Genomic DNA, 12,724 nt, shown 5'->3' with positions numbered 1-12,724 from the left:
TCTATGGCAAACTGATTTAGATAACGATAGTTTAAACATATTCATTAAGATCATTTAATACTGCAGAAATGTGGAATAAATAGGCACAAGGATTTAAAGCAATGATGATACATTTGTTAGACTAAATGTATTTTAAAATACATTGTATTTCTTTTTTATTAACAGGACATCAGTGGCTCATTCACTTTATCATCATCTGTTATAAAATTATTATTATATAATCTTAAAATATATTTGTCACTTAAAAAATGAGATTGTTTACTACAAACATCAGATAAAATATTTATTACTCTGTTTTGTCCCATCTCAAGGGAACAGAAATGAACATATATTTTAAGCAAGACATTTTACCATGGAAAAAAAATACATAAAACATAGAAATATATGCCATGTCACATGATACAAGTAATTATCAGTCATGATCATCACATTTACAACAATTTGTAAAGACCTCCTCTGAAGGGAATGTACTCTTGTCAGTCAAACTTCTCATCTTGAAAGTAGTCTGCTTCTTGGAGAGAGTCTTGAAGTACATGATATTTCTGCATTAAAATAAGACAATTATTTCAAAGACAATTAGGCCTTTTCAATCTACAGTCACAAATAGTAATAAGCATGCTTCAGAATGGCAGTTATGAACAAAATCATTTTTATCATTAATCAGAATATAATTAGAACAACCATTTCCATCTCCTTAGGAACTCTGGTGGCTTGGTGGTAAGGAGTCGCACTGCAAACTCAAAGGTACATGGTTTGAACCAATCAGCTGCTCCAAGGGAGAAATAGAAGTGGTCTCATCTTATGCAATATACTGCCTTTGAAACCGCTGGAGAGTCAGCTATAAGTCAGTTCAGATTCAATGGTATATAACAATATTTCTTTCTCACAGAAAACACTGGCAAGAGTTCAGCTTTTTATTACTACTACTACCGCATTTTAATAACTCATACCTTTTCTATAACAGAAATGCAATGACTTCAATAATTAAAGTTTTCTTGAATATATTATATAAAATATTTAAATACTGCAAGTCTAGTTACCTTAAAAATAAGACACATTCTTTGCTTCTGAAATTATAGTTTAGGAGCAATATAGAATTAACATTTAACAAGTAGCACAAAAAAGTACAGACACTGTATTTAGGGATTTCAGAAAAGAGGTGTTGGCAACTTGAGGTGACAGGAAAACATCATAAAAAATGGGTTTTACGTGGCACTTGAGAATCTGAACTGAAAAGGATAGGATAAGAGAATTAAAAGTATGAAATGGTAGGTTTAGGAGTTGATTAACACTTTGATAGGCAAAAGAAGCTGCTGAAGGTTTCTGAGCAGAGGACTGAAAATGGCTGCACAGCCAAGTTCAGGGGAGTCTGGCAACTGGATCAGGTAATGAGCGCCCAGATTTGCATGATAGCAATAAAGTAAGAAAGTAAAGGGCAACAAGCGAAGAGCATGAAGTAGAATAAGCTAAGAAAGGAGTGAGGATGATGTGGAGATTTTAAGGTTGAGAGTAGAAGAAGAATGGCAGGGCTTTTTCTCAGGCAGGTTGGGAAATGGGAAGAGATGCACGTTATTCTGGCGTACAGAATTCCTGGTAGGCATGTGGAAAATCACTTCATTGGAGGAGATGAAATGATCCAATAATTTCCTGATTATATTTATGAATTCTAATCATAGGCCCAATGGGCATGAGAGGGTATTGTTGAGGTGCATGTTTGTGGTGACAGGGACTCACAGAAAGCACTACGGAAAGTATGTTTTCCTCCACAGCTGGGCCATTAGACCCCTTTCTCCCTCCAAACACAGTTCTCTGCGACTGGATCACTGTTTCCAGAAAGGAAGAACCTGAAAGCGAAGAGCCTATGGACTACTTAGTGGGTCTTGTGGCTTAGTAACCAGGCAGTTTACAATAGCTTGCTGTTGTTGTTGGGTACTGTTGAGTTGCTTGCGACTCATAGAGAACCCATGTACAACAGCCCTGAAACCTGCTCTATCCTGTGCCAACTTTACTGTTTCCAACACACCCACCCTCACCACTCCAGTCACTGTATCAGTCCATCTCATCGATGGTTTCCCTGTCTTTTTCTCCATCCCTTGACCTTTCTAAGCATGCAGTTCCTCTCCAATGACTGGTCCCTCCTTGCAATATGCCCAAAGTATGTCATATGAAGTCTCAGAAACCTTGCCTCCAAGGAGCTGGCTGGCTTCACCTTCTCTAGGACAAACATGTTTGTTTTCCCGGCAGTCCATTCAGCACTATTCTTCAGCACTACAGCTCAAAGGCATCAATTTGACTCTCTACCATGCCTAGTCATCATCTAGCTCTCCGACACATTGCAATTCAGAATGGAATATTCATCAAGATAAAGGAAACAAATCCTCACCACGGGATCAGTAGGTGACTTAATGAAAATGGAAAAAAAGATTAATCTTGTCAATGATTTAATTTTACTTGGATTCAGAATCAACACCAATGGAGGCAGCAACCAAGTAACTAAAAAACATATCACTTTAAGCAAATCTGTTGCTAAGGACCTCTTTAAAATATTAAAGAGCAAGAATATCAGATTAAAGACTAAGATGTGCCAAAAATTGTTTCACATGAAGGTGAAAGATGTACAATGAATAAGAAAGACTGAAAAGAACCACTGCCTTTGAATTGTGCTGGTGAAGAGCATTGTATATGGACAGCAGAAAGAATAAGCAAACATGTGTTTGAAGAAGTGCTGTCTTAGTGCCCCATAGATGCAGAACTTGTGAGGCTTTGTCTCACATACTTTGAGCATGTTGTCAAGAGGGGCCAGTCCTTGGAAGGGGAAAATATACATGGAAAGTCGGAGGGTGCAAAGGAGAAGAACTTCAATGAGCTCGACTGCCAAAGTGACTGGAGCAATGGACTGCAAGCACAACAGGAGCTGTGAGACTATATCGCGTGATCAGGCAAGGTTACAATATGTTGCACAGAGGGTCATTATGACGGCATGGCACCTAACAACAACTTCCTGGTTCAAGCGGAAGGAGGGACAGAAAGAACAAAGTCAGTTTAATGATCAGGATTTTGGAAAGGATGGCTGGGATACCCTAAGAGAACAGAATAAAAGTGTTAGGAAGAGGAGGGGCAAGAAAGGGAAAAAGCAAAGTGTGAAACACCAGCTCAGGGGTAAAAACAAATAGTGTGTGTAAGGAAGGAGGATGGGATGGACATTATAGGGAGTGAGTGAAGGGCAGAAATGGTATTGAATATGGGCATTCAAATATTACTGAGTTTAAGGCATTTGAGAGGATCTTATTAATGGGGATCATGAGATTGTATCCAGAAGAGATACCTATCACACAAACACACATAGGGATATCCCCAAAGACAGACAGACAGACAGACAGACACAGTCAAACTAAGGTATACCAGACACCTGACATATTGTGAAATTTAATCATAGCACAAAAATTCGCATGTGAATTTATTTTCGTGGTAAACTGGTATGGTTTCTAGTGAATCAGAGAAACTCTATGGATAGATAATTTTTTTAAAGTAGGAGGGATCCCTCCGCAAAGTAAAGCACTTTGGGATTTTTACGTACAAAAATGTGCCTGTTATCCCAAACATACACCACCTTGAAAAAGTTCTGTACCCAATGTTAAGTGGTATTCATTCTGCATAATATAGTACTTATTCTTTTCCTACAAGTCTGTCTTGGAGGAAGTATAACCAGAGTGGTTCTTACAGGCAAAGATGGTGAAACTTTGTCTCACATACTTTGGGCATGGTATCAGGAAAGACCAATCTTTAGGAAAAGGAGCCCTGCTGGCCTAGTAGTAAGAGGCTACATGGCAATCCCAAACGCATGCAGTTTGAATCCACTAGCTGCTCCAGGGAAGAAGGATGTGGAATCTCTTCTCATGTGATTAACTGCCTCTGAAAACCAGCTGGAGGGTCAGCTGTCAGTCGGTTCTGACTTGATGGCCACAAGAACAACCGGGAAGAAAAGAGGGCCAGTGAGGGAGAGGAAGACTCTCAGTGAGCTGGAACAACACAGTGATGGCAATACAAGCATGAGTATGACTGTGATGGATACTGTAAGAATGGTGCAGGACAGGACAAGGTTGGATTCTGCTCATCACAGGGTTGCCAGATGAAGCACAGGTAACTTGATGTCACCCAAGAGCAACACATGAACTGAATATGCTTTTCATTGTCCGTCTTCATTATAATTTTTATTCTATAGCAAATTTTTATTCTCTGTGGGAGAAGGCTGGGCAACCTCCTCCCATGAGATTAACTAACTGCCTCTGAAAACCTGCTGGAGGGTCAGCTATGGGTCGGTTCTGACTGTATGGTAAACAACAACAGTATAACAACAATCGATAGATAATGAATATACAGTGGGTTTTCATAACTATTGTACATAACTATTTCTAAATGTGGTATTACATCACATTCTTTAATTTCATCTCAGGTTTAGAAACACTTAAATGCCTCAATACAGGTACTTAACAATTTACTGTTGCTGAAGAAAATGTGTCCAGGAGCAGGGAGGTTACTGGACAACTGCAGGCTCTTTCCTAAGACAAGTGGAAAAACATGGACAAATAGGGGAAGAACAAAGTTTGTTTAACTGGCGGAGCAGGGGAAATGTGTAAGTAAAGTATAAGATAAACACCTGAAAAGGCTAAAGTGAGAGAAAAAGACTGTCAAGATGCAGGAGTCAGACCAGAGGATTGTTGTGTGATGCCTACGGCAGGAGGGAAACCAGTAAGAGTGCCATTGTCCAAACAGGGCAGATGACCGCTGAGCTCCACGGAGTTCCTTTTGGTTGTTCCTTTTTTCTTTCCCTTTGCTCATAATTTTATATTCTAAATCCTCTTGCCTTCTTTGTACTTCCCTCTTTTACAAGTTTCTCTATGACATAACCTAGGTAATGGATGTCATGTTGGGCTTACCCTCCCATTTTCTTTAAGATGAAAAATACTACTGATCTCAAGTAATTGCCTGCTTGAAAGCATACATGTTCATTAAGCAGACTTGTTTTAGAGGAATATAATCATACAAGCATTTCCATGTACCACAAACAATTCTAAAAGCTCTGTGAGCAAAACAGACCTAAGCCACCAGCAGATTTCTGAGAATCCAGTGCACTCTTCAAAACCCCTACTTTATAATCAATAGAATGTTGTTGTTGTCATGTGCTGTCGAGTCACTTGTCACACTAAGCACAAGAGCCTTGAACCCTGTCTTTTCCTGAGCCAATCTCACTGTATCATCCATACTTCCATTACACCAGTTACTGTGTCAGGGGCTCTTGTTCAGGATCTTAAATCTCTTGCACTGTCTCTCCATCCTTTCAAGTATGATGTCCTTCTCCGAGGACCAGTGTCTCCTGGCTACGTGTCTGAATTATATGAGACAAAGCTTCAAAGAACAACTTGGCTTTACCCTCTCTAGGAAAAATCTGTTAGTTCTCTTGGCAGTCCATGCTATGCTCAATATTCTTCTCCAGCACCACAGCTCAAAGGCATTAATTCTTCTGTCATTCTTAGTCATTGTCCAGCTCTCTGATGTATAGCAAACAATTGCAAAGACCATGGCCTGGATCAGTTTCACCTTAGTCTCCAGAGAGACATTGTTGTTCTTTAGCACTCTGGAGAGGTTCCTGACAGCAACTTTTCTTAATGCAATTTGTCTTTTGATTTCCTGACTGTTGGTGCTGAGAGTATTGATTGTGGAGTCAAGCAAGCTAAAATTGTTAATAATCTTAATTTCTTCTCCATCTATCATGATGCTGCCAATTGGCCCTATTGTGAAAATCACTGTTTATTTGATGTTTAGTTTCAATTTATATTGAAGGCTGCAGTACTTTTGCAGCAAATGCTTCAGGTTCTCTTCAGTTTGAGCACGCAAGACTGTGTCATCTGTATAACACAAGTTATTGATGAGTCTTCCTCCAATCCGAATGCCACATTCTTCCTCATAAAGTCTAGCCTCTTGAATGATTTGTTTTGTATATACATTGAAAAGGTATGCATCCCTGACATACTCCTGTCCTAATTTTGAATCATACAGTGTTTCCTTGCTCTGTTCTGACAACTGCTTCTTGATCCAGGTAACAAACTGTGGCTGACTCTGAGAAGAATGGGAATCCCAGAACACTTGATCATTCTAATGTGAAACCTATACTTGAACCAGGAGGCAGTTGTCAGAACAGAGCAAGGGAACACTGCATGGTTCAAAACTGGGAAGGGCATACAGGGGATGTGTCCTATCTCCACACCTTTTCAACCTGTGTGCAGAACAGATTATCCGGGAGGCTGGGCTCTATGAGGAGAAATGTGGGGTCAAGATTGGTGGACGATCTATCAACAATCTGCGTTATGCGGATGACACAACCCTGCTTACTGAAACTGAGGAGGACCTGGAGCACCTGCTGCAGATGGTCAAGGACTGCAGCCTTCAATATGGATTGAGGCTCAATGTCAAGAAGACAAAGATTCTCACCACTGGACCAATTGGCAGCATCAGGATGGATGGTGAAGAGATTGAGATTGTTCACAAGTTTCACATAAGCACAATCAAGTGTTCTGGATTCTCATCCTTCTCAAGGTCAGCCACAGTTTGTTGTGATCCACACTGTCAAATGACTTTGCACAGTCAATGAAACAAAGATAGACATTACTCTGGTACTGTCCGCTTTTAGCCAAGATCCACCTGACCTTGGCTATGAAGCCCCTAGTATCACTGCCTCTTTTAAATGCAGCTTGTATTTCTGGAAATTCTCTGTTGATGTACTGTTCCAGTTGTTTTTAAAAAATCTTCAGCAGGATTTTGCTTGTGTATGTTATCAGTGATATTGCTGAATAATTATCACACTCTGTTGATCTTTTTTTCTTTGGAATGAGGATAAATACAGATCTTTTCCAGTTAGTTGGACAGGCAGGCAGTTGTCCTCCAAACTTCCTGGCACAACTTAGTGAGCATGTCCAGGGCAGCATCCATCTGCTGAAACATGTCAATTGGTATGCCATTAATTCCTGGGGCCATATTTTTTGCCAAGTCCTTCAGAGCAAAATGAACCTCCTCCTTCATCACAGTTGTCTCTTGATCATACATTGCGTTATGAACTTCTTCTGTGTTAGTGAAATCTTTTTGGTACAGTGACTCTGTGTACTCCTTCCATCTTCTTTTGATGCTTCCTGGGTCACTCAATATTCCGCCCAGATTACCCTAACTCGAGGCTTGAATTTATTCTTCAGTTCCTTCAGCTTAAGATATGTTGAGTTAAAAGAAAACCCTTTTGGGTTAAAAGAAAACCTTCCTGTTCTTTGTACCTTTCATTAAAATACTTTCCTTTGTCTTCTCAAGCTGCCCTTTTAAATCTTCTGTTCAGCTCCTTAATTTCCTGATATTTTCTCTTTGTTTTGGCATCTTGGTGTTCTAATGAAATACTTATTCTCTTCTGACATCCATCTTGGTTTTATATATATATACACACACACACACACACATATATACATATATATATAAATACACACACATATACATATATATACACACACACACATATATATATAAATATATAATTTTTTAAATTAATTTTAATGAACATTTACAGAGATTTTGGATTTCCATTCATTCATTGTTGCATTTTTCCCCCCTGCCCCACCCCTCCTCCCCAGTTCGCTCTTCTCTTTGGAAAGTAGAAGAAAAATTCTTTCATTGGTATACAATCATCTCCCCCCTCACCCCCCTAGTACACTTCACTATACAACCTTCATTCTGGACTCTTGTCATAATGATAATACCCAATCATATATCGCTATTAAACTGTTCTCTCCCTCATTTGTTTCAATGCAGTATATATAATTTATCCAATTTTTCTCAGTCTCACCCCAACCCTGATATCAGTCCCATGGATGACATCATGGATGATATTCTTGATATCCTTCCACAGTTCGTCTCAAGTGTTCATTAGTGTTCAATGCTTCAAACCTGTCTCTGAGATGGTTTTTACATTCAGGTGGGACAGACTCAAAGTCATATTTTGGTTCTTGTGGCTTTGTTTTCATTTTCTTCCGGTTCTACTCGAACTTGCACATGAGTAGGCGGTGGTCTTTTCCACAATCAGCACCTGGCCTGGTTTTCACAGTTGATAAGCAGGGGACTAAAAAATCAGTTGCTATATCCTGAAACTTCTGCATTCCACTCATTTCTCAGTCATAATGCTCACTGCTCAATCCTAAATCCTCAAGAAGATGTGGGTAGTATTAGAATTGACAGGTAAGATCCTTTCCTCACACTGGCACAAGTCCAGGTCACAGGAACTGTTATAAAGAATAGGGAGTGGGCAGAGGTGAATCTTATACCTTGTCAAAGAAAAGAAAGATAATATACCTGTAAGACATAAATAGGTATGTTTTGGAAAGCGTGCAGTCAGAGGGTTCCTTAGAAGCTTTGTTCTCACATTTTTTGGGCATGTTGTTAGGAAGAGTAATTCCTTAAAGAGGGATATCATGCTTAGAAAGGTAGAGGGGTCAGTGAAAGAGTGGAAGACCTTCAATGAAATGGACTGACACAGTGACTGCAACAATGGGCTTTAGAATGTCAGAGAGGATGAGGATGGTGCAGGACAGAAGAGGGTTTGGATCTGATGAGCATAGTGTCACCAACCAACCTATCTGTAAACTTATGTGTAAAGAATATTACACATGCAAAAGTGAAAGGACAGAGACTTTGCATTAAGAGACAGTGTCACTGCTTACTAAGATTTTATCTGGTGAGCCGAATGAGTGCTTAGAACATCTGGGCACCTGTTTATGGAAGGATCATGATAAGCATGAAAGGAATATGTGGAAGAAAACATATGAAGACAGAAGAAAGATTTTGTTTTAAGTGTCACTCTCTTCTCATCATTTATATCCTTTGGCTAACTATAATTAGGTTCCAGAATCTACAGAAAGGAATTACCTCCTTAATCCAGTGATCTTCATTTAACTGGTTGAAAATTCTTTCCACTGTTTTTTCAACTTGTTCATCTTCTATTTTTTCTATCTCTGCAAAGGAGCAGCATTCCTGGTAGAGTTTGAATTTAAAATGTTTCAGTTCATGATAAATCTTGGTACGAGCAGCACAGGTATTACCAACTTTAAACACCTAAATCAAGAAATAAACAATATTAGCTGACTTATCCAGTAACAGAGTAATGAACACCTAGTTTGCAGATTTTTTTAGTAATAAAATTTAATAATGCAACAATATTTTTTTTTTAATTTATACTATTTAAACCTGCAAAAGCCAAAATCTTTGGGAGGAAAATTATCAGAGAAAGAAAATGTAAGCATTTTTTTTTTTTACTGAAGAGGGGCAGTAGGAAATGGTAGGGCTGAAGCCTGTCAACAGTAGAAACATTTTGAGACCCAGTAAGTACTTCACATGAATGGAATCATATAATTTATGTTATATAGGATATATTAGTCCATATGGTTAACAAACATAGCAGGCTATTAACAGTTTACTGGGAGCCCTGGTGGTGCAGTGGTTAAATGCCTCTCTACTGAAAGTCTGGGCATTGGAACTCACTCTCTACTCCTGGGAAGAAAGATGTAGGAGTCTTCTTCTGGAAGAATCACAGCCTCGGACTATAGAGTGCTACTCTGTCTGATAAGGTTGCTTTGCATTGGAATCGACTTAACAGCAATGAGATGTGGGCGAGTATAATATAAATATATAAACAAAAGGAGACAGGGACAGTGGTCCACGTGCCATATTATAGTGATTACATGAATCTATTATTTTCTACAAAGCCTTAGAGAAATTGCTTAGGATCTTTCCTATAAAATGAGCTGACCATTATATTGGGGAAAATATAACAAGAGAATATTATAAAGGCAGTTTTTAGTTTATTGATCTATATAGGTAGATGGCAAGAGGATATGTATAAACTAACTACAGAAACAAGAGAACAGCAATGCTTAATATTTTGAAGAATACTTGTGTTTCATATATTAACTCAAACTCACTGCAGTCAAGTCAGAACCAACTCATAGCTGGTCCTCCAGCAAGTTTTCTCAAGAGGAGATAGCTCATTTTTCTCTTAGGAGCCGCTGGAGGATTTTAACTGGTAGAACATGCCACCTTTGGGTAGGCAGCTAAATTCCCAATGGACTAGGCCATATTAGGAAACACATTTAAAATATAAAAACAAGGATTTTCTCCTTTCTTCACTAATGGAAGAATTCTTAAGAGATTAAGTTCATCTCATTTGGTAGAAATATTGAATACTATATATGAAAATCCTATTATTCTTAGTATTTTATCTATAACAGCCATAGGAATCTTCCACATAATCTGCTTTTAGGGAAGCAATGATGATGCCAAGTATTTGCCCTTTGAATGTTCAGAGTAGAAGCCCTAGGGATCACTACAACTATTGTTGAGGACTTTTCACACAGAGTGAGGTGCCTTGGCAAGTGAACTGTTAAGGTGTCAAGGACTGTTTTAATGATAATGTTGAAATGAGAAAGTTATCTATATTAAGCAATATTATTATTATTATTATTATTATTATTATTATTATTTATGTGTGTACTGTCAAACCGGATCTGACTGGAACAGGAGGCGATTATTCCTCCTTCTTCAGCAGAGCATCTGGTGGATTTGAATCGCGCACCTCTAGGATTGCAGTGCAGCTTCTTGCCACTAGGCTACCAGGCTACCAAGAGCAACGATGTCTCTCTGGAGACTAAGGTGCGTCTGATACAGGCCATGGTCTTCGCAATCACCTGTTATGCATCAGAGAGTTGGACAATGACCAAGGAGGATAGAAGGAGAATTGATGCCTTTGAGCTGTGGTGCTGGAGAAGAGTATTGAATGTACCACGGACTTCCAAGAAAACAAACAGATTCATCCTAGAGAGGGTTAAACCAGGCTACTCCTTGGAGGCAAGGATTCTGGGGCTTCATCTGACATACTCTGGACATGTTGTAAGGAGAGACAGGTCCTTGGAGAGGGACATCATGCTTGGTAGGGTGGAGGGACAGCGCAGGAGGGGAAGACCTCTATGAGGTGGATTGATTCAGTGACTGGGGTAATCGGAATGGGTGTGTCAGAAGCAATGCGATTGGCACAGAATAGAGCAGGGTTTAGGGTTGTTGTATATAGGGTCGCTATGAGTCGCAAACGACTCGGGCGGCACATAACAACATAACAACAACAAAGCAATATTAATTACTTCTAACCTGAAAAACACAGGATTTCCAAGAAATTTAAACATGAATGTATTCAATTTTTGAGGACTTAAAAAAAAGTAAAGCTGTCCATAGTCTCTTAATGCATTTGGCTCCTAACTAAAAGAAAGACAGATTTACAAATCAACTCTAAAAAATCAGCCATTGAAAAGCAGTTAGGATACTTTGACACAACCCAGGGGGTCTCAATGGTTCAAAACTGATGGAAGGCAATTGTTTTAAAAAATACACAAAATGTTCTCTATCAATGTCATTTTCAGAAGGAAACTCTAGTTGTGACACTAGATGTGACAACTATCAGGATGCAACTTTTCATTCATTTTTAGCAAGACTATCTTTGATCAGCTCTCTTGGTACCAGCAGCCAGGAAATTAAAAGACAAATTGCACTTGGAGAGTCTGCTGTCGGAGACCTCGCTAAAGTGCTGAAGAGCAATGATGTCAGTCTGGAGACTAAGGTGCACGTGACACAGGCCATGGTCTTTGCAATTACTTGCTATGCATCAGAAAGCTGGACAATGACCATGACTAGGGATGAGAGAAGGAGAACTAATGCCTTTGAGCTGTGGTGCTGGAGAAGACTGCTGAATGTACCATGGACTGCTAGGAGAACAAACATGTTCACCCTGGAGAGGGTGAAAGCGGAATGCTCCTTGGAGGCAAAGATTCTGAAGCTCCGCCTGACATACTTTGGGCATGTTGCAAGGAGGGTTCAGTCCTTGGAGAAGGACATCATGCTTGGGAGGTTGGAGGGACAACACAAGAGAGGAAGACCCTTGATGAGATGGATTGATTCAGTGACTGGGGTAATAGGGATGGGTGTGTCAGAGATAGTAAGATTGGCACAGGATAGAACAGGTTTTAGGGCTATCATACACAGGGTCGCTATAAACTGCAGGCGACTTAACAGCACATAACAACAACAATCTTTAATTGACTATCAGAATATCATCTTTTTTATGTTCTAAAAGTACACTATTGAACCCATGAAAGCAGTTATAGAGAATATTTTCCCCACGATTTACTAAATTTTATATTTTTCATGATGCAATTTTTTGTTCTTTGTTTCTACTTAATGAAATCTATTTTTTCACAATTGAATAAGCTTTTTAATATAGAATTGTTGTTCATTCACAGGGACCTCTGAGCTCTAAAAATGATTTCCCAACTAATAAATTCTTCTCAGGATTCACTGTAAATAGGAAAGGCAGTGAAATAACAGCAGTATTTTAGATCTACACTACAAAACATAGCCTTTAAAGTAGTAAATGACTTCTATTAGAACTCTTATTTTATAATTAGACAATGAAAACAAGCTCATAGAATTAAAATGTGATACTGAATGATTTCCACCTGTATTTAAAAACCATACTAAGAATAGGTTTGAAGCACTGACCACCAATGATTGAAGACCAGATGAATCGTGGTATGACATTAAGGATATCATCCATGAAGAGAGGAAAAGGTCACTACAAAAACAGAGGAGAAAG

The 12,724-nt window shown here is 39.0% G+C and overlaps 1 protein-coding gene across 1 annotated transcript in view; it reads right to left on the bottom strand.

Annotated features, from left to right (window-relative positions):
• Positions 1–476: 476 nt before the first annotated feature.
• Positions 477–12,724, bottom strand: part of CCDC82 (coiled-coil domain containing 82) — a 49,944-nt gene continuing 37,696 nt past the window's right edge. Inside the window, exons 6-7 of the mRNA XM_006887330.1 lie at positions 8,956–9,141; positions 477–542 (exon numbers count right to left, since the gene is read on the bottom strand). Coding sequence (XP_006887392.1) covers positions 477–542; positions 8,956–9,141 — 252 coding nt within the window. The remainder of the gene's footprint in view (positions 543–8,955; positions 9,142–12,724) is intronic.

The sequence above is a fragment of the Elephantulus edwardii genome, unplaced genomic scaffold (genome assembly GCF_000299155.1).
Source record: "Elephantulus edwardii isolate Elephantulus edwardi_28Jun2011 unplaced genomic scaffold, EleEdw1.0 scaffold00056, whole genome shotgun sequence".
NCBI classification, from domain to species: domain Eukaryota; kingdom Metazoa; phylum Chordata; class Mammalia; order Macroscelidea; family Macroscelididae; genus Elephantulus; species Elephantulus edwardii.
This window is presented reverse-complemented; position numbering and strand designations above follow the sequence as displayed.